At 48.5% G+C, this 27,343-nt stretch overlaps 1 protein-coding gene across 1 annotated transcript in view; it reads left to right on the top strand.

Annotated features, from left to right (window-relative positions):
- Positions 1–27,343, top strand: part of KIF14 (kinesin family member 14) — a 292,379-nt gene that overhangs the window by 89,736 nt on the left and 175,300 nt on the right. Inside the window, exon 9 of the mRNA XM_063940137.1 lies at positions 5,391–5,507. Within this exon, the coding sequence (XP_063796207.1) occupies positions 5,391–5,507 (117 nt within the window). The remainder of the gene's footprint in view (positions 1–5,390; positions 5,508–27,343) is intronic.

Below are 27,343 nucleotides of genomic sequence, written 5' to 3'. Positions count from 1 at the left end.
TCTCAAACACCGTCAGGGGCTCTAAAACGCCCGTTACCTCAGGTCGATACAGACACTGACACGGACACTGACTCAAGTGTCGACGGTGAGGAAACAAACGTATTTTCCAGTAGGGCCACACGTTACATGATCACGGCAATGAAGGAGGTTTTGAACATTTCTGATACTACAAGTACCACAAAAAAGGGTATTATGTGGGGTGTGAAAAAACTACCCGTAGTTTTTCCTGAATCAGATGAATTAAATGAGGTGTGTGATGAAGCGTGGGTTTCCCCCGATAAAAAACTGCTAATTTCTAAAAAATTATTGGCATTATACCCTTTCCCGCCAGAGGTTAGGGCACGTTGGGAAACACCCCCTAGGGTAGATAAGGCGCTCACACGCTTATCAAAACAAGTGGCGTTACCGTCTCCTGATACGGCCGCCCTCAAGGAACCAGCTGATAGGAAGCTGGAAAATATCCTAAAAAGTATATACACACATACTGGTATTATACTGCGACCAGCAATCGCCTCAGCCTGGATGTGCAGTGCTGGGGTGGCTTGGTCGGATTCCCTGACTGAAAATATTGATACCCTGGACAGGGACAATATATTATTGACTATAGAGCATTTAAAGGATGCATTTCTATATATGCGAGATGCACAGAGGGATATTTGCACTCTGGCATCAAGAGTAAGTGCGATGTCCATTTCTGCCAGAAGAGGGTTATGGACGCGACAGTGGTCAGGTGATGCGGATTCCAAACGGCATATGGAAGTATTGCCGTATAAAGGGGAGGAGTTATTTGGGGTCGGTCTATCGGACCTGGTGGCCACGGCAACAGCTGGGAAATCCACCTTTTTACCCCAGGTCACCTCTCAGCAGAAAAAGATACCGTCTTTTCAGGCTCAGTCCTTTCGTCCCCATAAGGGCAAGCGGGCAAAAGGCCACTCATATCTGCCCCGGGGCAGAGGAAGGGGAAAAAGACTGCAGCAGACAGCCTCTTCCCACGAACAGAAGCCCTCCCCCGCTTCTGCCAAGTCCTCAGCATGACGCTGGGGCCTTACAAGCGGACTCAGGCACGGTGGGGGCCCGTCTCAAGAATTTCAGCGCGCAGTGGGCTCACTCGCAAGTGGACCCCTGGATCCTGCAGGTAGTATCTCAGGGGTACAAATTGGAATTCGAGACGTCTCCCCCTCGCCGGTTCCTGAAGTCTGCTTTACCAACGTCTCCCCCCGACAGGGAGGCGGTATTGGAAGCCATTCACAAGCTGTATTCCCAGCAGGTGATGATCAAGGTACCCCTCTTACAACAGGGAAAGGGGTATTATTCCACGCTGTTTGTGGTACCGAAGCCGGACGGCCCGGTGAGACCCATTTTAAATCTGAAATCCTTGAACACTTACATAAAAAGGTTCAAGTTCAAGATGGAGTCACTCAGAGCAGTGATAGCGAACCTGGAAGAAGGGGACTATATGGTGTCTCTGGACATCAAGGATGCTTACCTCCATGTCCCAATTTGCCCTTCTCACCAAGGGTACCTCAGGTTTGTGGTACAGAACTGTCACTATCAGTTTCAGACGCTGCCGTTTGGATTGTCCACGGCACCCCGGTCTTTACCAAGGTAATGGCCGAAATGATGATTCTTCTTCGAAGAAAAGGCGTCTTAATTATCCCTTACTTGGACGATCTCCTGATAAGGGCAAGGTCCAGAGAACAGTTAGAGGTCGGAGTAGCACTATCTCAAGTAGTACTACGACAGCACGGATGGATTCTAAATATTCCAAAATCGCAGCTGATTCCGACGACACGTCTGCTGTTCCTAGGGATGATTCTGGACACAGTACAGAAAAAGGTGTTTCTCCCGGAGGAGAAAGCCAGGGAGTTATCCGACCTAGTCAGGAACCTCCTAAGACCAGGCCAAGTGTCAGTGCATCAATGCACAAGGGTCCTGGGAAAGATGGTGGCTTCTTACGAAGCAATTCCATTCGGCAGATTCCACGCAAGAACTTTTCAGTGGGATCTGCTGGACAAATGGTCCGGATCGCATCTTCAAATGCATCAGCGGATAACCCTGTCTCCAAGGACAAGGGTGTCTCTCCTGTGGTGGTTACAGAGTGCTCATCTCCTAGAGGGCCGCAGATTCGGCATTCAGGATTGGGTCCTGGTGACCACGGATGCCAGCCTGAGAGGCTGGGGAGCAGTCACACAGGGAAGAAATTTCCAGGGCTTGTGGTCAAGCATGGAAACGTCACTTCACATAAATATCCTGGAACTAAGGGCCATTTACAATGCCCTAAGTCAGGCAAGGCCTCTGCTTCAGGGTCAGCCGGTGTTGATCCAGTCGGACAACATCACGGCAGTCGCCCACGTAAACAGACAGGGCGGCACAAGAAGCAGGAGGGCAATGACGGAAGTTGCAAGGATTCTTCGCTGGGCGGAAAATCATGTGATAGCACTGTCAGCAGTGTTCATCCCGGGAGTGGACAACTGGGAAGCAGACTTCCTCAGCAGACACGATCTTCACCCGGGGGAGTGGGGACTTCACCCAGAAGTCTTCCACATGATTGTGAACCGTTGGGAAAAACCAAAGGTGGACATGATGGCGTCCCGCCTCAACAAAAAACTGGACAGATATTGCGCCAGGTCAAGGGACCCTCAGGCAATAACTGTGGACGCTCTGGTAACACCGTTGGTGTACCAGTCAGTATATGTGTTCCCTCCTCTGCCTCTCATACCCAAGGTACTGAGAATCATAAGAAGGAGAGGTGTAAAGACTATACTCGTGGCTCCGGATTTGCCAAGAAGGACTTGGTACCCGGAAATTCAAGAGATGCTCACGGAAGACCCGTGGCCTCTACCTCTAAGAAAGGACCTGCTCCAGCAGGGACCATGTCTGTTCCAAGACTTACCGCGGCTGCGTTTGACGGCATGGCGGTTGAACGCCGGATCCTGAAGGAAAAAGGCATTCCGGATGAAGTTATCCCTACCCTGATCAAAGCCAGGAAGGATGTAACTGTGCAACATTATCACCGTATTTGGCGTAAATATGTTGCGTGGTGTGAGGCCAGGAAGGCCCCTACAGAGGAATTTCAACTGGGTCGATTCCTGCATTTCCTGCAAACAGGACTGTCTATGGGCCTCAAATTAGGGTCCATTAAGGTTCAAATTTCGGCCCTGTCAATATTCTTCCAAAAAGAACTAGCTTCAGTTCCTGAAGTTCAGACGTTTGTCAAGGGGGTACTGCATATACAGCCTCCTTTTGTGCCTCCAGTGGCACCTTGGGATCTCAATGTAGTTTTGGGATTCCTAAAATCACATTGGTTTGAACCACTCACCACTGTGGACTTAAAATATCTCACATGGAAAGTGGTAATGCTGTTAGCCCTGGCTTCAGCCAGGCGTGTATCAGAATTGGCGGCTTTATCCTATAAAAGCCCTTACCTAATTTTTCATACGGACAGGGCAGAATTGAGGACTCGTCCTCAATTTCTCCCTAAGGTGGTTTCAGCATTTCACTTAAACCAGCCTATTGTGGTGCCTGCGGCTACTAGGGACTTGGAGGATTCCAAGTTGCTGGACGTAGTCAGGGCCCTGAAAATATATGTTTCCAGGACGGCTGGAGTCAGAAAATCTGACTCGCTGTTTATCCTGTATGCACCCAACAAGCTGGGTGCCCCTGCTTCTAAGCAGACGATTGCTCGTTGGATTTGTAGTACAATTCAGCTTGCACATTCTGTGGCAGGCCTGCCACAGCCAAAATCTGTAAAAGCCCATTCCACACGGAAAGTGGGCTCATCTTGGGCGGCTGCTCGAGGGGTCTCGGCTTTACAACTTTGCCGAGCAGCTACTTGGTCAGGGGCAAATACGTTTGCAAAATTCTACAAATTTGATACCCTGGCTGAGGAGGACCTGGAGTTCTCTCATTCGGTGCTGCAGAGTCATCCGCACTCTCCCGCCCGTTTGGGAGCTTTGGTATAATCCCCATGGTCCTTTCGGAGTCCCCAGCATCCACTAGGACGTTAGAGAAAATAAGAATTTACTTACCGATAATTCTATTTCTCATAGTCCGTAGTGGATGCTGGGCGCCCATCCCAAGTGCGGATTGTCTGCAATGCTTGTACATAGTTATTGTTACAAAAATCGGGTTATTATTGTTGTGAGCCATCTTTTCAGAGGCTCCTCTGTTATCATGCTGTTAACTGGGTTCAAATCACAAGTTGTACGGTGTGATTGGTGTGGCTGGTATGAGTCTTACCTGGGATTCAAAATCCTTCCTTATTGTGTACGCTCGTCCGGGCACAGTATCCTAACTGAGGCTTGGAGGAGGGTCATGGGGGGAGGAGCCAGTGCACACCAGGTATTCCTAAAGCTTTTACTTTTGTGCCCAGTCTCCTGCGGAGCCGCTTTTCCCCATGGTCCTTCCGGAGTCCCCAGCATCCACTACGGACTATGAGAAATAGAATTATCGGTAAGTAAATTCTTATTTTTTTGAGCAGTGTATGTATATATGTATGTATGTATGTATGTATGTGTGTGTGTATGTATATGTGTGTGTGTGTGTGTGTGTGTGTGTGTGTGTGTGTGTGTGTGTGTGTATATATATATATATATATATATATATATATATATATATATATATATATATATATGTGTGTGTATATATGTATGTATGTGGAATATGTATGTATATGTATGTGGAATATTGTGTTCAATTTTGGGTACCATATTATAAAAAAGATATCGGGGAACAAGTTCAAAGGCGAGTTACTAAACTAATTAAAGGGTTAGAGTCGCAGGAGTACGAGGAAAGGCTAACTAGGTTAAATATGTTTAAATTAGAAAAGAGGCGACTAACAGGAGACATTATTATTAATATCTTCAATTATGTAAAGGGTCATTCCAAAGAGTTAGCAGGGGATTTGTTTATTAATAGAACTCTGTATAGGACACGTGGGCACTCGCTGAGGCTAGAGGAGAGAAAATTCCATACAAAATGTAGGAAAGGGTTCTTCACGGTAAGGGCAATAAGGATTTGTAACTCCCTGCCTGAGAAGGTAATAATGGCAGACTCTGTAAATGTATTTAAAAACGAATTGGACAGTTTTCTAGCTGAAAAAAGTATCCAAGGCTATAGAATTTAATATATTGACAATAAGTGTCTGGGAGTGGTACGAAATATAGCTGTCAATTGGTACGAAACCATTACTTCAGCTGGTGCTTTATAATATGTACAGCTTAATACAGAGTACAGGTTGAACCCGATGGGCATTTTGCCTCTTTTCAACCTAATTACCTATGTTACTATGTAATTATTTTGTTATATGAATTATTAATTTTAAAACACAACCAGTATTCTTATTATATTGAAGAAATGGGGGAAAATTGAATATTGTACTTTGTTAACAGACGGAGATTGTGGATGGGGAAGAGCATGACCACAGGATTACTAGCCGGATCAATCTTGTTGACCTGGCAGGAAGTGAGAGATGTACATCAGCAAAGACCAGTGGAGAACGTCTCAAGGTTATAAGCACTCAGTATTCCGTTGATAATTTTCTGTAGCTTCTTTTCTTTTCTTTCTTTAAGCATTCATGTAGTGTATTAGGCGTTTTTTTTCTAGCTGTGTTGCGTTTAACCCCTAAGCACTAGTTAAAGAACTGAGTTATCTTTATAACTAATGCTCTGCCTATGAAAAGAGCATAGTGTATTCTGGCCTTGCTTAGGATTGTATTTTTATATTTTCTCTATCGTCCTAGTGGATGCTGGGGTTCCTGAAAGGACCATGGGGAATAGCGGCTCCGCAGGAGACAGGGCACAAAAAGTAAAGCTTTACGATCAGGTGGTGTGTACTGGCTCCTCCCCCTATGACCCTCCTCCAAGCCTCAGTTAGATTTTTGTGCCCGGCCGAGAAGGGTGCAATCTAGGTGGCTCTCCTAAAGAGCTGCTTAGAAAAGTTTAGCTTAGGTTTTTTTATTTTACAGTGAGTCCTGCTGGCAACAGGATCACTGCAACGAGGGACTTAGGGGAGAAGAAGTGAACTCACCTGCGTGCAGGATGGATTGGCTTCTTGGCTACTGGACATTAGCTCCAGAGGGACGATCACAGGTACAGCCTGGATGGTCACCGGAGCCTCGCCGCCGGCCCCCTTGCAGATGCTGAAACGAGAAGAGGTCCAGAATCGGCGGCAGAAGACTCCTCAGTCTTCTTAAGGTAGCGCACAGCACTGCAGCTGTGCGCCATTTTCCTCTCAGCACACTTCACACGGCAGTCACTGAGGGTGCAGGGCGCTGGGAGGGGGGCGCCCTGGGAGGCAAATGAAAACCTTTTTTGGCTAAAAATACCTCACATATAGCCTCCGGGGGCTATATGGAGATATTTAACCCCTGCCAGAATCCACAAAAGAGCGGGAGACGAGCCCGCCGAAAAAGGGGCGGGGCCTATCTCCTCAGCACACAGCGCCATTTTCCTCACACAGCTCCGCTGGTCAGGAAGGCTCCCAGGCTCTCCCCTGCACTGCACTACAGAAACAGGGTAAAACAAGAGAGGGGGGGCAAAATTGTGGCAAAACTATATTAAAGCAGCTATACAGGGAGCACTTATTATAAGGCTATCCCTGTCATATATAGCGCTTTTGGTGTGTGCTGGCAAACTCTCCCTCTGTCTCCCCAAAGGGCTAGTGGGGTCCTGTCTTCGTTAAGAGCATTCCCTGTGTGTCTGCTGTGTGTCGGTACGTGTGTGTCGACATGTATGAGGACGATATTGGTGTGGAGGCGGAGCAATTGCCAAATATGGGGATGTCACCTCCTAGGGGGTCGACACCAGAATGGATGCCTTTATTTATGGAATTACGGGATAGTGTCAACACGCTAAAGCAGTCGTTTGACGACATGAGACGGCCGAACAATCAATTAGTGCCTGTTCAGGCGCCTCAAACACCGTCAGGGGCTGTAAAACGCCCTTTGCCTCAGTCGGTCGACACAGACCCAGACACAGGCACTGATTCCAGTGGCGACGGTGACGAATCAACCGTATTTTCTAGTAGGGCCACACGTTATATGATTTTGGCAATGAAGGAGGCGTTACATATTGCTGATACTACAGGTACCACAAAACAGGGTATCATGTGGGGTGTGAAAAAACTACCTATAGTTTTTCCTGAATCAGATGAATTAAATGAGGTGTGTGATGAAGCGTGGGTTGCCCCCGATAAAAAAATGCTAATTTCAAAGAAGTTATTGGCTTTATACCCTTTCCCGCCAGAGGTTAGGGCGCGCTGGGAAACACCTCCTAGGGTGGACAAGGCGCTCACACGCTTATCAAAACAAGTGGCGTTACCCTCTCCTGAGACGGCCGCACTTAAAGATCCAGCAGATAGGAGGATGGAAAATATCCAAAAAAGTATATACACACATACAGGTGTTATACTACGACCAGCTATAGCGACAGCCTGGATGTGCAGTGCTGGGGTAGCTTGGTCAGAGTCCCTGATTGAAAATATTGATACCCTGGATAGGGACAATGTTTTACTGTCTTTAGAGCAAATAAAGGATGCATTTCTTTATATGCGTGATGCACAGAGGGATATCTGCACACTGGCATCACGGGTAAGTGCTATGTCCATTTCGGCCAGAAGAAGTTTATGGACGCGACAGTGGTCAGGCGATGCGGACTCAAAACGGCATATGGAAGTTTTGCCGTATAAAGGGGAGGAGTTATTTGGTGTCGGTCTATCGGATTTGGTGGCCACGGCTACAGCCGGGAAATCCACCTTTCTCTATCGTCCTAGTGGATGCTGGGGTTCCTGAAAGGACCATGGGGAATAGCGGCTCCGCAGGAGACAGGGCACAAAAAGTAAAGCTTTTCCAGATCAGGTGGTGTGCACTGGCTCCTCCCCCTATGACCCTCCTCCAGACTCCAGTTAGATTTTTGTGCCCGGCCGAGAAGGGTGCAATCTAGGTGGCTCTCCTAAAGAGCTGCTTAGAAAAAGTTTAGCTTAGGTTTTTTATTTTACAGTGAGTCCTGCTGGCAACAGGATCACTGCAACGAGGGACTGAGGGGAGAAGAAGTGAACTCACCTGCGTGCAGGATGGATTGGCTTCTTGGCTACTGGACATCAGCTCTAGAGGGACGATCACAGGTACAGCCTGGATGGTCACCGGAGCCGCGCCGCCGGCCCCCTTGCAGATGCTGAAGTCAGAAGAGGTCCAGAATCGGCGGCTGAAGACTCCTGCAGTCTTCTAAAGGTAGCGCACAGCACTGCAGCTGTGCGCCATTTTCCTCTCAGCACACTTCACACGCAGTCACTGAGGGTGCAGGGCGCTGGGGGGGGGGCGCCCTGGGAGGCAAATGTAACCTATATAAAGGCTAAAAATACCTCACATATAGCCCCCAGAGGCTATATGGAGATATTTAACCCCTGCCTGGATTCACTAAATAGCGGGAGACGAGCCCGCCGGAAAAGGGGCGGGGCCTATCTCCTCAGCACACGGCGCCATTTCCTCTCACAGCTCCGCTGGTCAGGACGGCTCCCAGGTCTCTCCCCTGCACTGCACTACAGAAACAGGGTAAAACAGAGAGGGGGGGCAAATTTATGGCGATATTTTGATATATATAAAGCAGCTATAAGGGAGCACTTATTATAAGGCTATCCCTGATATATATAGCGCTTTTGGTGTGTGCTGGCAAACTCTCCCTCTGTCTCCCCAAAGGGCTAGTGGGTCCTGTCTTCGTTAGGAGCATTCCCTGTGTGTCTGCTGTGTGTCGGTACGTGTGTGTCGACATGTATGAGGACGATATTGGTGTGGAGGCGGAGCAATTGCCAAATATGAGGATGTCACCCCCTAGGGAGTCGACACCAGAATGGATGCCTTTATTTATGGAACTACGGGATAGTGTCAACACGCTAAAGCAGTCGTTTGACGACATGAGACGGCCGGACAATCAATTAGTGCCTGTCCAGGCGACTCAAACACCGTCAGGGGCTGTGAAACGCCCTTTGCCTCAGTCGGTCGACACAGACCCAGACACAGGCACTGACTCCAGTGGTGACGGTGACGAATCAACCGTATTTTCCAGTAGGGCCACACGTTATATGATTTTGGCAATGAAGGAGGCGTTACATTTAGCTGATACTACAGGTACCACTAAACAGGGTATTATGTGGGGTGTGAAAAAACTACCTATAGTTTTTCCTGAATCAGAAGAATTAAATGACGTGTGTAATGAAGCGTGGGTTGCCCCTGATAAAAAGCTGATAATTTCAAAGAAATTATTGGCATTATACCCTTTCCCGCCAGAGGTTAGGGAGCGCTGGGAAACACCTCCTAGGGTGGACAAGGCGCTAACACGCTTATCTAAACAAGTGGCGTTACCCTCTCCTGAGACGGCCGCACTTAAAGATCCATCAGATAGGAGGATGGAAAATATCCAAAAAAGTATATACACACATGCAGGTGTTATACTACGACCAGCTATAGCGACTGCCTGGATGTGCAGTGCTGGGGTAGTTTGGTCAGAGTCCCTGATTGAAAATATTGATACCCTGGACAGGGACAATATTTTACTGTCGTTAGAACAAATAAAGGATGCATTTCTTTATATGCGTGATGCACAGAGGGATATCTGCACACTGGCATCACGGGTAAGTGCTATGTCCATTTCGGCCAGAAGAGCTTTATGGACGCGACAGTGGACAGGCGATGCGGATTCAAAACGACATATGGAAGTTTTGCCGTATAAAGGGGAGGAGTTATTTGGAGTCGGTCTATCAGATTTGGTGGCCACGGCTACAGCCGGGAAATCCACCTTTCTACCTCAAGTCACTCCCCAACAGAAAAAGGCACCGACTTTTCAACCGCAGCCCTTTCGTTCCTTTAAAAATAAGAGAGCAAAGGGCTATTCATATCTGCCACGAGGCAGAGGTCGAGGGAAGAGACAGCAACAGGCAGCTCATTCCCAGGAACAGAAGCCTTCCCCGGCTTCTACAAAAGCCTCAGCATGACGCTGGGGCTTCTCAAGCGGACTCGGGGACGGTGGGTGGTCGTCTCAAAAATTACAGCGCGCAGTGGGCTCACTCGCAGGTAGATCCCTGGATCCTGCAGATAATATCTCAGGGGTACAGGTTGGAATTAGAGACAGATCCACCTCGCCGTTTCCTGAAGTCTGCTTTACCAACGTCCCCCTCCGAAAGGGAGACGGTTTTGGAAGCCATTCACAAGCTGTACTCTCAGCAGGTGATAGTCAAGGTACCTCTTCTACAACAAGGGAAGGGGTATTATTCCACTCTTTTTGTGGTACCGAAGCCGGATGGCTCGGTAAGGCCTATTCTAAATCTGAAGTCCTTGAACCTGTACATAAAGAAGTTCAAGTTCAAGATGGAGTCACTCAGAGCAGTGATAGCGAACCTGGAAGAGGGGGACTTTATGGTATCCTTGGACATCAAGGATGCGTATCTCCACGTTCCAATTTACCCCTCACACCAGGGGTACCTCAGGTTCGTTGTACAAAACTGTCACTATCAGTTTCAGACGCTGCCGTTCGGATTGTCCACGGCACCTCGGGTCTTTACAAAGGTAATGGCCGAGATGATGATTCTTCTTCGAAGAAAAGGCATATTAATTATCCCATACTTGGACGATCTCCTAATAAGGGCAAGGTCCAGAGAACAGCTAGAGATGGGATTAGCACTGTCTCAAGAAGTGCTAAAACAGCACGGGTGGATTCTGAATATTCCAAAATCCCAGTTAATGCCGACAACTCGTCTGCTGTTCCTAGGGATGATTCTGGACACGGTTCAGAAAAAGGTTTTTCTCCCGGAGGAAAAAGCCAAGGAGTTATCCGAGCTTGTCAGGAACCTCCTAAAACCAGGAAAGGTGTCTGTACATCAATGCACAAGAGTCCTGGGAAAAATGGTGGCTTCTTACGAAGCAATTCCATTCGGCAGATTCCACGCAAGAATTTTCCAAAGGGATCTGTTGGACAAATGGTCAGGGTCGCATCTTCAGATGCACCTGCGGATAACCCTGTCTCCAAGGACAAGGGTGTCTCTTCTGTGGTGGTTGCAGAGTGCTCATCTATTGGAGGGCCGCAGATTCGGCATACAGGATTGGATCCTGGTGACCACGGACGCCAGCCTGAGAGGCTGGGGAGCAGTCACACAAGGAAGAAACTTCCAGGGAGTATGGACGAGCCTGGAAACGTCTCTTCACATAAACATTCTGGAACTAAGAGCAATATACAATGCTCTAAGCCAGGCAGAACCTCTGCTTCAGGGAAAACCGGTGTTGATCCAGTCGGACAACATCACGGCAGTCGCCCATGTGAACAGACAGGGCGGCACAAGAAGCAGGAGTGCAATGGCAGAAGCTGCAAGGATTCTTCGCTGGGCAGAGAATCATGTGATAGCACTGTCAGCAGTGTTCATCCCGGGAGTGGACAACTGGGAAGCAGACTTCCTCAGCAGACACGATCTTCACCCGGGAGAGTGGGGACTTCATCCAGAAGTCTTCCACTTGCTGGTAACCCGTTGGGAAAGACCAATGGTGGACATGATGGCGTCTCGCCTCAACAAAAAACTGGACAGGTATTGCGCCAGGTCAAGAGATCCGCAGGCAATAGCTGTGGACGCGCTGGTAACGCCTTGGGTGTACCAGTCGGTGTATGTGTTTCCTCCTCTGCCTCTCATACCAAAAGTATTGAGAATTATACGGCAAAGAGGCGTAAGGACGATACTAGTGGTTCCGGATTGGCCAAGAAGGACTTGGTACCCGGAACTTCAAGAGATGATCACGGAAGATCCGTGGCCTCTACCTCTAAGGAGGGACTTGCTTCAGCAGGGTTCCTGTCTGTTTCAAGACTTACCGCGGCTGCGTTTGACGGCATGGCGGTTGAACGCCGGATCCTAAAGGAAAAAGGCATGCCGGAAGAAGTCATTCCTACTTTGATTAAAGCAAGGAAGGAAGTAACCGTGCAACATTATCACCGAATTTGGCGAAAATATGTTGCGTGGTGCGAAGATCGGAGTGCTCCGACGGAGGAATTTCAACTGGGTCGATTCCTACATTTCCTGCAATCAGGATTGTCTATGGGTCTCAAATTGGGATCTATTAAGGTTCAAATTTCAGCCCTGTCGATTTTCTTTCAAAAAGAATTGGCTTCAGTCCCTGAAGTCCAGACCTTTGTTAAGGGAGTGCTACATATACAGCCTCCTGTGGTGCCTCCAGTGGCACCGTGGGATCTCAATGTGGTTTTGGACTTTCTAAAATCTCATTGGTTTGAACCACTAAAGAAGGTGGATTTGAAATATCTCACATGGAAAGTGACCATGCTTCTAGCCCTGGCTTCGGCCAGGAGAGTGTCAGAACTGGCAGCTTTATCTTACAAAAGCCCATATCTGATTTTCCATTCGGACAGGGCAGAACTGCGGACTCGTCCGCATTTTCTCCCTAAGGTGGTGTCAGCATTTCATCTGAACCAGCCTATTGTAGTGCCTGCGGCTACAAGTGACTTGGAGGACTCCAAGTTACTGGACGTTGTCAGAGCATTAAAAATATATATTGCAAGGACAGCTGGAGTCAGAAAATCTGACTCGTTGTTTATATTGTATGCACCCAACAAGATGGGTGCTCCTGCGTCTAAGCAGACGATTGCTCGTTGGATCTGTAGCACAATCCAACTTGCACATTCTGTGGCAGGCCTGCCACAGCCTAAATCTGTAAAGGCCCACTCCACAAGGAAGGTGGGCTCATCTTGGGCGGCTGCCCGAGGGGTCTCGGCATTACAACTTTGCCGAGCAGCTACGTGGTCAGGGGAGAACACGTTTGTAAAATTTTACAAATTTGATACTCTGGCTAAGGAGGACCTGGAGTTCTCTCATTCGGTGCTGCAGAGTCATCCGCACTCTCCCGCCCGTTTGGGAGCTTTGGTATAATCCCCATGGTCCTTTCAGGAACCCCAGCATCCACTAGGACGATAGAGAAAATAAGATTTTACTTACCGATAAATCTATTTCTCGGAGTCCGTAGTGGATGCTGGGCGCCCATCCCAAGTGCGGATTATCTGCAATAATTGTACATAGTTATTGTTAACTAATTCGGGTTATTGTTGAAGGAAGCCATCTTTCAGAGGCTCCGCTGTTATCATACTGTTAACTGGGTTTAGATCACAAGTTGTACGGTGTGATTGGTGTGGCTGGTATGAGTCTTACCCGGGATTCAAAATCCTCCCTTATTGTGTACGCTCGTCCGGGCACAGTACCTAACTGGAGTCTGGAGGAGGGTCATAGGGGGAGGAGCCAGTGCACACCACCTGATCTGGAAAAGCTTTACTTTTTGTGCCCTGTCTCCTGCGGAGCCGCTATTCCCCATGGTCCTTTCAGGAACCCCAGCATCCACTACGGACTCCGAGAAATAGATTTATCGGTAAGTAAAATCTTATTTTTTACCTCAAGTCACTCCCCAACAGAAAAAGACACCGACTTTTCAACCGCAGCCCTTTCGTTCCTTTAAAAACAAGAGAGCAAAGAACTAGAGACGGATCCACCTCGCCGTTTCCTGAAGTCTGCTTTACCAACGTCCCCCTCCGACAGGGTGACGGTCTTGGAAGCCATTCACAAGCTGTACTCTCAGCAGGTGATAGTCAAGGTACCCCTTTTACAACAAGGAAAGGGGTATTATTCCACTCTATTTGTGGTACCGAAGCCGGATGGCTCGGTAAGACCTATTCTAAATCTGAAATCCTTGAACCTGTACATAAAGAAGTTCAAGTTCAAGATGGAGTCACTCAGAGCAGTGATAGCGAACCTGGAAGAAGGGGACTTTATGGTATCCTTGGACATCAAGGATGCGTATCTCCACGTTCCAATTTACCCCTCACACCAGGGGTACCTCAGGTTCGTCGTACAGAACTGTCACTATCGGTTTCAGACGCTGCCGTTCGGATTGTCCACGGCACCTCGGGTCTTTACCAAAGTAATGGCCGAGATGATGATTCTTCTTCGAAGAAAAGGCGTATTAATTATCCCATACTTGGACGATCTCCTAATAAGGGCAAGGTCCAGAGAACAGCTAGAGATGGGATTAGCACTGTCTCAAGAAGTGCTAAAACAGCACGGGTGGATTCTGAATATTCCAAAATCCCAGTTAATTCCGACAACACGTCTGCTGTTCCTAGGGATGATTCTGGACACGGTTCAGAAAAAGGTTTTTCTCCCGGAGGAAAAAGCCAAGGAGTTATCCGAGCTTGTCAGGAACCTCCTAAAACCAGGAAAGGTGTCTGTACATCAATGCACAAGAGTCCTGGGAAAAATGGTGGCTTCTTACGAAGCAATTCCATTCGGCAGATTCCACGCAAGAATTTTCCAGAGGGATCTGTTGGACAAATGGTCAGGGTCGCATCTTCAGATGCACCAGCGGATAACCCTGTCTCCAAGGACAAGGGTATCTCTTCTGTGGTGGTTGCAGAGTGCTCATCTATTGGAGGGCCGCAGATTCGGCATACAGGATTGGATCCTGGTGACCACGGACGCCAGCCTGAGAGGCTGGGGAGCAGTCACACAAGGAAGAAACTTCCAGGGCGTGTGGTCGAGCCTGGAAACGTCTCTTCACATAAACATTCTGGAACTAAGAGCAATCTACAATGCTCTAAGCCAGGCAGAACCTCTGCTTCAAGGAAAACCGATGTTGATCCAGTCGGACAACATCACGGCAGTCGCCCATGTGAACAGACAGGGCGGCACAAGAAGCAGGAGTGCAATGGCAGAAGCTGCAAGGATTCTTTGCTGGGCAGAGAATCATGTGATAGCACTGTCAGCAGTGTTCATCCCGGGAGTGGACAACTGGGAAGCAGACTTCCTCAGCAGACACGACCTTCACCCGGGAGAGTGGGGACTTCATCCAGAAGTTTTCCACATGCTGGTAACCCGTTGGGAAAGACCAATGGTGGACATGATGGCGTCTCGCCTCAACAAAAAACTGGACAGGTATTGCGCCAGGTCAAGAGATCCGCAGGCAATAGCTGTGGACGCGCTGGTAACGCCTTGGGTGTACCAGTCGGTGTATGTGTTTCCTCCTCTGCCTCTCATACCAAAAGTATTGAGAATTATACGGCAAAGAGGCGTAAGAACGATAATAGTGGTTCCGGATTGGCCAAGAAGGACTTGGTACCCGGAACTTCAAGAGATGATCACGGAAGATCCGTGGCCTCTACCTCTGAGAAGGGACTTGCTTCAGCAGGGTCCCTGTCTGTTTCAAGACTTACCGCGGCTGCGTTTGACGGCATGGCGGTTGAACGCCGGATCCTAAAGGAAAAAGGCATGCCGGAAGAAGTCATTCCTACTTTGATTAAAGCAAGGAAGGAAGTAACCGCGCAACATTATCACCGCATTTGGCGAAAATATGTTGCGTGGTGCGAGGATCGGAGTGCTCCGACGGAGGAATTTCAACTGGGTCGATTCCTACATTTCCTGCAATCAGGATTGTCTATGGGTCTCAAATTGGGATCTATTAAGGTTCAAATTTCGGCCCTGTCGATTTTCTTCCAAAAAGAATTGGCTTCAGTTCCTGAAGTCCAGACTTTTGTTAAGGGAGTGCTGCATATACAGCCCCCTGTGGTGCCTCCAGTGGCACCGTGGGATCTCAATGTTGTTTTGGACTTTCTCAAATCTCATTGGTTTGAACCACTAAAAACTGTGGATTTGAAATATCTCACATGGAAAGTGACCATGCTACTAGCCCTGGCTTCGGCCAGGAGAGTGTCAGAACTGGCAGCTTTATCTTACAAAAGCCCATATCTGATTTTCCATTCGGACAGGGCAGAACTGCGGACTCGTCCGCATTTTCTCCCTAAGGTGGTGTCAGCATTTCATCTGAACCAACCTATTGTAGTGCCTGCGGCTACAAGCGACTTGGAGGACTCCAAGTTGTTGGACGTTGTCAGAGCTTTAAAAATATACATTTCAAGGACAGCTGGAGTCAGGAAATCTGACTCGCTGTTTATACTATATGCTCCCAACAAGTTGGGCGCTCCTGCGTCTAAGCAGACTATTGCTCGCTGGATTTGTAGTACGATTCAGCTTGCACATTCTGTGGCAGGCCTGCCACAGCCAAAATCGGTAAAAGCCCACTCCACAAGGAAGGTGGGTTCTTCTTGGGCGGCTGCCCGAGGGGTCTCGGCATTACAACTCTGCCGAGCGGCTACGTGGTCGGGGGAGAACACGTTTGTAAAATTCTACAAATTTGATACCCTGGCTAAGGAGGACCTGGAGTTCTCTCATTCGGTGCTGCAGAGTCATCCGCACTCTCCCGCCCGTTTGGGAGCTTTGGTATAATCCCCATGGTCCTTTCAGGAACCCCAGCATCCACTAGGACGATAGAGAAAATAAGAATTTACTTACCGATAATTCTATTTCTCGTAGTCCGTAGTGGATGCTGGGCGCCCATCCCAAGTGCGGATTATCTGCATTACTTGTACATAGTTACAAAAATCGGGTTATTATTGTTGTGAGCCATCTTTTCAGAGGCTCCGCTGTTATCATACTGTTAACTGGGTTTAGATCACAGGTTGTACGGTGTGATTGGTGTGGCTGGTATGAGTCTTACCCGGGATTCATAAATCCTTCCTTATTGTGTACGCTCGTCCGGGCACAGTACCTAACTGAGGCTTGGAGGAGGGTCATAGGGGGAGGAGCCAGTACACACCACCTGATCGTAAAGCTTTACTTTTTGTGCCCTGTCTCCTGCGGAGCCGCTATTCCCCATGGTCCTTTCAGGAACCCCAGCATCCACTACGGACTCCGAGAAATAGAATTATCGGTAAGTAAAGTCTTATTTTTTATGAGTTCATTATTGGACTCATCTGGAGCATAGCATTGCAGTGTTCTGGTTAGGTGGGATGATTGGCAGGCACATTGTTTTTCACAAGTATTACAAGAGTAAGAGACAAAAAACCAGCATGTTAAAAATACTGATTTCCTGTTCCTGATAATTTTTTGGTTGGAATTGGCAAATCGAGGAATTCTAACATGTTTAATTTCTCTGATCCCCTGACCCAGGTGATTCTCCCCTAATGTTTGGACCCCATTAGTCTTGTTTCTGTGTCAGTGGCTGAAGAAAAAGTTTTTTTTTTTTTAAAGGGGTTCTTTTGAAGTCGACGCTATGCAGTTTTGTTGCTGTTCTCTTATTTTCTCTAACGTCCTAAGTGGATGCTGGGGACTCCGTCAGGACCATGGGGAATAGCGGCTCCGCAGGAGACGGGGCACAAAAATAAAGCTTTAGGATTAGGTGGTGTGTACTGGCTCCTCCCCCTATGACCCTCCTCCAAGCCTCAGTTAGGTTTTTGTGCCCGTCCGAGCAGGGTGCAATCTAGGTGGCTCTCTTAAAGAGCTGCTTAGAAAAGTTTTTTAGGTTTTTTATTTTCAGTGAGTCCTGCTGGCAACAGGCTCACTGCATCGAGGGACTTAGGGGAGAGAATTTCAACTCACCTGCGTGCAGGATGGATTGGATTCTTAGGCTACTGGACACCATTAGCTCCAGAGGGAGTCGGAACACAGGTCTCACCCTGGGGTTCGTCCCGGAGCCGCGCCGCCGACCCCCCTTACAGATGCTGAAGATTGAAGGTCCGGAAACAGGCGGCAGAAGGCTCTTCAGTCTTCATGAAGGTAGCGCTCAGCACTGCAGCTGTGCGCCATTGTTGTCACACACTTCACACCAAGCGGTCACGGAGGGTGCAGGGCGCTGCTGGGGGCGCCCTGGGCAGCAATATTTTAATACCTTATGGCAAAAGAATACATCACATATAGCCATTAAGGCTATATGTATGTATTTAACCCATGCCAGTCATCTAAATCTACGGGAGGAAAGCCCGCCGAAATAGGGGGCGGGGCTTATTCTCCTCAGCACACAGCGCCATTTTCCTGCTCAGCTCCGCTGTGAGGAAGGCTCCCAGGACTCTCCCCTGCACTGCACTACAGAAACAGGGTAAAACAGAGAGGGGGGGCATTTTTTGGCGATATATTGGATATATTTAAGCTGCTATAAGGAACAACACTTATAAAGGTTGTTCCCATATATATTATAGCGCTTGGGTGTGTGCTGGCAAACTCTCCCTCTGTCTCCCCAAAGGGCTAGTGGGGTCCTGTCTTCGATAAGAGCATTCCCTGTGTGTCTGCTGTGTGTCGGTACGTGTGTGTCGACATGTATGAGGACGATGTTGGCGTGGAGGCAGAGCAATTGCCGATAATGGTGATGTCACCCCCCAGGGAGTCGACACCGGAATGGATGGCTTTGTTTATGGAATTACGTGATAATGTCAGCACATTACAAAAATCAGTTGACGACATGAGACGGCCGGCAAACCAGTTAGTACCTGCCCAGGCGTCTCAGACACCGTCAGGGGCTGTAAAACGCCCTTTACCTCAGTCGGTCGACCCAGACACAGACACTGAATCTAGTGTCGACGGTGATGAAACAAACGTATTTTCAAGTAGGGCCACACGTTATATGATCACGGCAATGAAGGAGGCTTTGCATATCTCTGATACTGCAAGTACCACAAAAAGGGGTATTATGTGGGGTGTGAAAAAACTACCTGTAGTTTTTCCTGAATCAGAGGAATTAAATGATGTATGTGATGAAGCGTGGGTTAACCCAGATAGAAAAATGCTAATTTCAAAAAAGTTATTAGCATTATACCCTTTCCCGCCAGAGGTTAGGGCGCGCTGGGAAACACCCCCTAGGGTGGATAAGGCGCTCACACGCTTATCAAAACAAGTGGCGTTACCGTCTCCTGATACGGCCGCCCTCAAGGATCCAGCGGATAGGAGACTGGAAACTACCCTAAAAAGTATATACACACATACTGGTGTTATACTGCGACCAGCCATCGCCTCAGCCTGGATGTGCAGTGCTGGGGTCGTCTGGTTGGATTCCCTGACTGAAAATATTGATACCCTGGATAGGGACAGTATTTTATTGACTATAGAACAATTAAAGGATGCTTTCCTTTATATGCGAGATGCGCAGAGAGATATTTGCACTCTGGCATCGAGAGTAAATGCGATGTCCATATCTGCCAGAAGGAGTTTATGGACGCGACAGTGGTCAGGTGATGCGGATTCCAAACGACATATGGAAGTATTGCCGTATAAAGGGGAGGAATTATTTGGCGTCGGTCTATCGGATCTGGTGGCCACGGCAACTGCCGGAAAATCCACTTTTTTACCTCAGACCCCCTCCCAACAGAAAAAGACACCGTCTTTTCAGCCGCAGTCCTTTCGGTCCTATAAGAACAAGCGGACAAAAGGACAGTCATATCTGCCTCGGGGCAGAGGAAGGGGTAAGAGAGGGCAGCAAGCAGCCCCTGCCCAGGAACAGAAGCCCTCCCAGGGTTCTGCAAAGCCCTCAGCATGACGCTGGGGCCTTACAAGCGGACTCAGGAGCGGTGGGGGGTCGACTCAAGAATTTCAGCGCACAGTGGGCTTGCTCACAGGTGGACCCCTGGATTCTGCAGGTAGTATCTCAGGGTTACAGGTTGGAATTCGAGAAGTCTCCCCCTCGCCGGTTCCTAAAGTCTGCTTTGCCAACGTCTCCCTCAGACAGGGCGACGGTATTGGAAGCCATTCACAAGCTGTTTTCTCAGCAGGTGATAGTCAAGGTACCCCTCCTACAACAGGGAAAGGGGTATTACTCCACGCTATTTGTGGTACCGAAGCCGGACGGCTCGGTAAGACCTATTCTAAATCTGAAATCTTTGAACCTGTACATACAAAAATTCAAGTTCAAGATGGAGTCACTCAGAGCAGTGATAGCGAATCTGGAAGAAGGGGACTTTATGGTGTCCCTGGACATAAAGGATGCTTACCTGCATGTCCCAATTTGCCCTTCACATCAAGGGTACCTCAGGTTCGTGGTGCAAAACTGTCATTATCAGTTTCAGACGCTGCCGTTTGGATTGTCCACGGCACCTCGGGTCTTTACCAAGGTAATGGCCGAAATGATGATCCTTCTACGAAGAAGAGGCGTATTAATTATCCCTTACTTGGACGATCTCCTGATAAGGGCAAGGTCCAGAGAACAGCTGGAAGACGGAGTAGCACTAACCCAACTAGTGCTGCAACAACACGGGTGGATTCTGAATTTTCCAAAATCTCAGTAGACCCCGACGACACGTCTGCTGTTCCTGGGAATGATTCTGGACACGGTTCAGAAAAAGGTGTTTCTTCCGGAGGAGAAAGCCAGGGAGTTATCCGAACTTGTCAGGAACCTCCTAAAACCAGGGACAGTGTCTGTGCATCAATGCACAAGAGTCCTGGGAAAGATGGTGGCTTCTTACGAAGCGATTCCATTCGGCAGATTCCACGCACGAACTTTTCTGTGGGATCTGCTGGACAAATGGTCCGGATCGCATCTGCAGATGCATCAGCGGATAACCTTATCGCCACGGACAAGGGTGTCTCTTCTGTGGTGGTTGCAGAGTGCTCATCTGTTAGAGGGCCGCAGATTCGGCATACAGGACTGGGTCCTGGTGACCACGGATGCCAGTCTGAGAGGCTGGGGAGCGGTCACACAAGGAAGAAACTTCCAGGGTGTATGGTCAAGCCTGGAGATGTCTCTTCACATAAATATACTGGAGCTAAGAGCGATTTACAATGCTCTAAGTCTGGCAAAACCCCTGCTTCAGGGTCAGCCGGTGTTGATCCAGTCGGACAACATCACGGCAGTCGCCCACGTAAACAGACAGGGTGGCACAAGAAGCAGGACAGCAATGGCAGAAGCTGCAAGGATTCTTCGCTGGGCGGAAGATCATGTGATAGCACTGTCAGCAGTATTCATTCCGGGAGTGGACAACTGGGAAGCAGACTTCCTCAGCAGACACGATCTACACCCGGGAGAGTGGGGACTTCATCCAGAAGTCTTCCACATGATTGTGAACCGTTGGGAAAAACCAATGGTGGATATGATGGCGTCCCGCCTCAACAAAAAACTGGACAGGTATTGCGCCAGGTCAAGAGATCCTCAGGCAATAGCTGTGGACGCTCTGGTAACACCGTGGGTGTTCCAGTCAGTGTATGTGTTCCCTCCTCTGCCTCTCATACCAAAAGTACTGAGAATTATACGGCAAAAGGGAGTAAGAACGATACTAGTGGCTCCGGGTTGGCCAAGAAGAACTTGGTACCCGGAACTTCAAGAGATGCTCACGGAGGATCCGTGGCCTCTACCTCTAAGACGGGACCTGCTTCAGCAGGGACCGTGTCTATTCCAAGACTTGCCGCGTTTGACGGCATGGCGGTTGAACGCCGAATTCTAAAGGAAAAAGGCATTCCGGAAGAGGTCATTCCTACACTGGTAAAAGCCAGGAAGGAGGTGACTGCACAACATTATCACCGCATTTGGAGAAAATATGTTGCGTGGTGTGAGGCCAGGAAGGCCCCCACGGAGGAATTTCAACTGGGTCGATTCCTACATTTCCTGCAAACAGGATTGTCTATGGGCCTCAAATTGGGGTCCATTAAGGTTCAAATTTCGGCCCTGTCGATTTTCTTCCAGAAAGAATTGGCTTCAGTTCCTGAAGTCCAGACTTTTGTAAAAGGAGTACTACATATACAGCCCCCGGTTGTGCCCCCAGTGGCACCGTGGGATCTTAATGTAGTCTTGGATTTTCTCAAATCCCATTGGTTTGAGCCGCTCAAATCGGTGGAGCTGAAGTATCTTACATGGAAAGTAACCATGCTACTGGCCCTGGCTTCAGCCAGGAGAGTATCAGAATTGGCGGCTTTATCATATAAGAGCCCATATCTGATTTTCCATACGGACAGGGCAGAACTGCGGACGCGTCCTCATTTTCTGCCTAAGGTGGTGTCAGCGTTTCACCTGAACCAGCCTATTGTGGTGCCTGCGGCTACTAACGAGTTGGAGGATTCCAAGTTGTTGGACGTGGTCCGGGCATTGAAAATATATATTTCAAGAACGGCGGGAGTCAGAAAGTCTGACTCACTGCTTATATTGTATGCACCCAACAAGATGGGTGCTCCTGCTTCTAAGCAGACGATTGCTCGTTGGATTTGTAGTACAATTCAACTTGCACATTCTGTGGCAGGCTTGCCACAACCTAAATCTGTCAAGGCCCATTCCACAAGGAAAGTGGGCTCATCCTGGGCGGCTGCCCGGGGAGTCTCGGCATTACAACTCTGCCGAGCTGCTACTTGGTCAGGGGCAAATACGTTTGCAAAATTCTACAAATTTGATACCCTGGCTGAGGAGGACCTTGAGTTCTCTCATTCGGTGCTGCAGAGTCATCCGCACTCTCCCGCCCGTTTGGGAGCTTTGGTATAATCCCCATGGTCCTGACGGAGTCCCCAGCATCCACTTAGGACGTTTGGAGAAAATAAGAATTTACTTACCGATAATTCTATTTCTCGTAGTCCGTAGTGGATGCTGGGCGCCCATCCCAAGTGCGGATTGTCTGCAATACTTGTACATAGTTATTGTTACAAAAAAATCGGGTTGTTATTTGTTGTGAGCCGTCTGTTCAGAGGCTCCTACGTTTGTCATACTGTTAACTGGGTTCAGATCACAAGTTATACGGTGTGATTGGTGTGGCTGGTATGAGTCTTACCCGGGGTTCAATATCCTTCCTTATTGTGTACGCTCGTCCGGGCACAGTATCCTAACTGAGGCTTGGAGGAGGGTCATAGGGGGAGGAGCCAGTACACACCACCTAATCCTAAAGCTTTATTTTTGTGCCCTGTCTCCTGCGGAGCCGCTATTCCCCATGGTCCTGACAGAGTCCCCAGCATCCACTACGGACTACGAGAAATAGAATTATCGGTAAGTAAATTCTTATTTTTTTATTCATTGTTGCCATTGTTTGGGGTCTTTAGTTGGAGATCCTTGTTCTAGGATTTGTAACGTAAGTTAAACCATTTTCTGGTTTTGTTTGAAATAGCTTGCTATAGGTGCCTCACTTTTCTGTAGAAGCTCGTATGGGGGTAAATCTTATGCTTTTTTTTTTTTAAGTATTATTTTTATAGGCAATGGGCATGGTTTTCCCTCAGGAAATCATGGTTAATCTGCATGGTCTACAGTTATACAGTCACCAGATGAACACTAAATTACTTGCTACAAAGTCCCAGATGACAGTCCAGTGGAGGGCCTTATTCCTCGCTTTATCGTGGTCCACATTTTTTGTGGGATGCAAGACCAGACCGGCAGACTTCCTGTTCTGGTTTCATGGAGTGAGGAGCTCCGTGTCTGAGCTCCATCTCCCGTTCCCCTGCACTCACCGATTACAAGGCTCATACGCCTCCCACCGGCTCCGGTGCCCTCTGCATTGCCTCTGGCTCCAACTGTTCCTCTGATGGATCGCTCCCCGGCCCCGTAAACGCCGCCCGCACTGTCTCTCCAGCAGCCACTGCAGCCTCCACGCCAGGATAAAAGGCGCGCTGTGGAGACCATGACGCTGGACACCGCTGCAGAGAGCGCTTTCCCCCTACTCAAGAAGCCCGCAGCAGAGGGGTATTCTGCAGGAGGTCATGCGAGTCTAGGCTCCGATGCCCCAGTTACATACAAAGATGTGGTAGACTCCATTACAGCCACTATGTCCCCATTATTATCTAAAGCAGTGGCTGATATCACTGGCCAGTTGCAACAGCTAAATCACAGGGTCTCTGATAATGAGCAGCATATTGCTGTAGTCTCCCATGATGTTGATGACCTGCAGCATTCAGTTAAACGCCTTACCAATGAAAACTACCAGCTTTGGAACAAGATCGATTATTTGGAGAATCGTTCGCGTCATATTAACATTAGACTGGTTGGTCTGCCTGAATATATCAGGGGGCCAGTCCTGTCCCAATTTGTCTGCAACACTCTTCCCTCGCTCTTAGGCATAGAGGCAGTTTGCCAAGACATGGTTATCGAGAGGGTCCATAGGGTGGGCCCAACACCGTCCCCTAACAGGCCGAGACCACGTGTTACCCTGTTCCGCTTCCTGAACTATTTACATAAAATGGAAATTTGGTCAGCTTCCCGCAAGGCGAAGTCTCTATCCTGGGAAGGTCATTGCCGCATTTATACTGTTTTGAGATGTCCTATAGCCAAGTTCGTATTCATATTTTTCTTTTTTTTATGTTTACTTCATGTTAACAATGTGGAGATCTCCGGGCCTCAGTTTCTCTAGATAAGTGCCCGGGAAATGGGAACAGTGCTATTGCTCTCCCCCCAGATGTTTATTACTTGTATTTTCTTGATGTTTCTTATAGGTCTAGGAAGTCCAGCAGCACTCAGCCGTGGGTGCCCGCTAACTCTCCCATTGGTCTCTATACCCCCTTCCTTTCCCTTTCCTGGTATTCTTACCTCCTCTCCCCCTACCCCTCTGCGCACTGTCCCATGCTCTCCTGATGTAACTGATGTTGGTACAACGTGCTGGCTCTATGTTATAGCGGCCTACTTGCACTTTCCACTCGTTCCTTGAATAATGTCTGATCTATGCTGCGCCACTTGGAATGCGGGAGGCATCAACTCTCCGGCTAAGAGGAGAAAACTCTTATTGTATTTACAGAAAAGCGGTGTAGATGTGGCATTTCTTCAAGAGACGCACCTGACTGCTCCGGAAACTGCTAAGCTGGGTATGTTTGGGTGGTCTGTTTTGGCTTCATCTTCTTACAATTCCAGAGGCTGTGGGGTAGCTATCTTAATACAATGCTCCCTCTCCTTCGAAGTTACACACACTACTTCCGATCCCAATGGGAGATATGTTATAACATCCGCCACTATACTGGGTAAACAACTCACGTTAGCTAATATATACGCCCCCACTCCCTATTCTAGGTCCTTCTTTCAGCGACTGTTGACTCTCCTGACGCCCTTGATGGGTGATAATTTAATTATTGGCGGAGACTTTAATTTGATCTCCTCCGCATTGCTAGATAAATCAATGGCACGCGGAACCCCACCCACACTTCCTAAGGTAGGCATACCATTCTTCTCTAAAACACCGCAGGTTGTGGATTTGTGGTGAGCTATACACCCCACCGATAGTCTATGCGGGAGAGGGTGCCATGAGCCGCTGAGAGACAGGAATAATCCCTATCTCTTTGCCTCTCATGCTCTGTTCCCCCTCATCACCGATTGTACTATAGCCCCCATTTCTCTCTCTGACCATGCGCTGGTCTCCACCACTATTCACTTCCCTGACGAGCAGGGCTCCTCAAAACTATGGAAATTTCCCTCCAGACTCTGACGCTCCTCCACGTTTAAATCCATGTTGGAGGCTGCGTGGGATGATTTTAGCGCGACCAACTCTGAGCACATTCAGGCTGACCCTTCTCTATTCTGTATGTCGGCAAAGGCTGTGCTCCGGGGGGTGATCATCTCGTTCACCGTAGCCTCTAACAAGCAGTATTCGGCCTAATACCTCTCACTACAGGATGCTTTATCCGAGGCTTTCCAAACTTACAAACTAGCTCTGTCTACTTCCACAAAACAAGCCTACCTTCTGTCAAAAACCCAATTTGAGGAATATTTGACTGAAATGGGTGACAAATAGCTCTTTTCGATCATCGCAAGTTTCACAGATTTGGAAATAAAACGGGGCGCCTGCTCTTTAATCTACTGCGAGGTACTTACTCCCCGGCTACTGTTCATCCCCTCCGCACTCCTCATGGTCCATTGACTACCACCAATAAGCAGATTGCACACATCATGCAAAATTTCTACAAGCTGCTTTACTCTCCAGCCTCTCCTGACGCCTCCATTTCCTCTTCTGTCCGGACTCCCACTCACCTGTCTTCCCCTTCCTCTCCTCACTCTACTCCTTCTCCTACCCCTGATCCTCATACTTTCCCTCCCTTTTGGAACGACCTCCCCTTCCCCACTCTCGAGACCAATATGATCTTGTCACTCCAAACCCCTATCACCTTATTAGAGGTTCAAAAAGCGATTAGACACTTGAAATCCAACAAGGCACCAGGCCCTGATGGTTATAGTGGCAACTTCTACAAATTGCTGCTTCCCCGCATCGGACCTATCCTTGTTGATGTATTTAACTCAATGCTGTCATCAAATTCCCCTCCTCCGCATTTTAACTCAGCCGTTATTAAAGTCCTCCCCAAACCAGGCAGGGATCTATCCCTCCCGAGCTCTTATGGCCCGATATCACTGCTAAATCTCAACTACAAACTACTGGCCAATATTCTAGTGGAGCGTCTTAAGATCCTACTTCCCCACATTGTCCACTCGGATCAAACTGGATTCATAACAGGCAGACACTCAGTGGTCAATGTGAGGAAGGTGATAGCGGCTTTTTACGCTTGCAAAACCCCTACTTCCCCTACTGGGAATGCTATAATCTCACTAGATGCAGAAAAGGCCTTTGACCTCGTCGAGTGGCCACACCTTTATGCCACCCTGCGTCGTTTTCTTTTCCCAGACTCCTTCATTCATGCCATTCAGGCCCTTTACTCGTCTCCTGATTCCTATGTTTCCTGCAATGGCTTTCTCTCTGATGCCTTCCCCATAGGGAGGGGCACAAGGCAGGGCTGCCCTCTCTCTCCTCCCCTCTTTGCCATAGCCCTTGAGCCTCTAGCCCTGGCCCTCAGACAGGCGTTATAATGGCATTCATATTGGTGACATTGAGCTTAAGGTTGCTCTCTTCGCGGATGACATGTAGCTGTTTGTTTCTAATCAGCTCTCCTCTATACCTGAGATTATGCATCTGGTCTCGGATTCTGGGGTGACGGCGGGCTACAGGATCAATGTCACTAAATCTGAAATGCTACCAATCAACATTCCCCCCTGTTCTTTCCTCTCTCACACTTGCTTCTCCTTTCAAGATTACCCAGTCACATTTTAAATATTTAGGTGTCAACATTCCCTGCGATTTATCTAAGATCTATGATCTTAATTTCTCTCCAGTGATTAAAGACACGATTACCAGATTGGAGGGATGTACCAATTTACCCCTATCAATACTGGGCAGAGTTGTTGTCCTTAAGTCTGTAATCTTCCCGAAAATATTCTACATTATCCAATCCCTCCCGATATGCCTGCGTGATTCGGACGGGCATAGATTGCGAAAGGCGATGACTCATTTTTTTTTTATGGCAGGGGAAGAAACCAAAAATTGCTTTCCCTAAGCTTGTGATGGATCGATCAGTTGGCGGAGCTGGCTTTCCCGATCTTCTTTCTTACTCATTAGTGGTGTTTCTCCGATACGCTGCAGACTGGCTGTTCGGTAAAAGCACATACACCGACCTGGCCCTGGATTCTTCCATTTTCCACCCCTACTCCCCTTGCACACTGCTACATTCCAAACAATCCTCTATCCCCCCCCTCATTCTGGCGCACCCTCTCTTCAGAGATACCTAC

Source organism: Pseudophryne corroboree, chromosome 9 (genome assembly GCF_028390025.1).
Source record: "Pseudophryne corroboree isolate aPseCor3 chromosome 9, aPseCor3.hap2, whole genome shotgun sequence".
Classification (NCBI taxonomy): Eukaryota; Metazoa; Chordata; class Amphibia; order Anura; family Myobatrachidae; genus Pseudophryne; species Pseudophryne corroboree.
The sequence above is the reverse complement of the archived record's forward strand: the minus strand, read 5'-3'. Positions and strand labels throughout refer to the sequence as shown.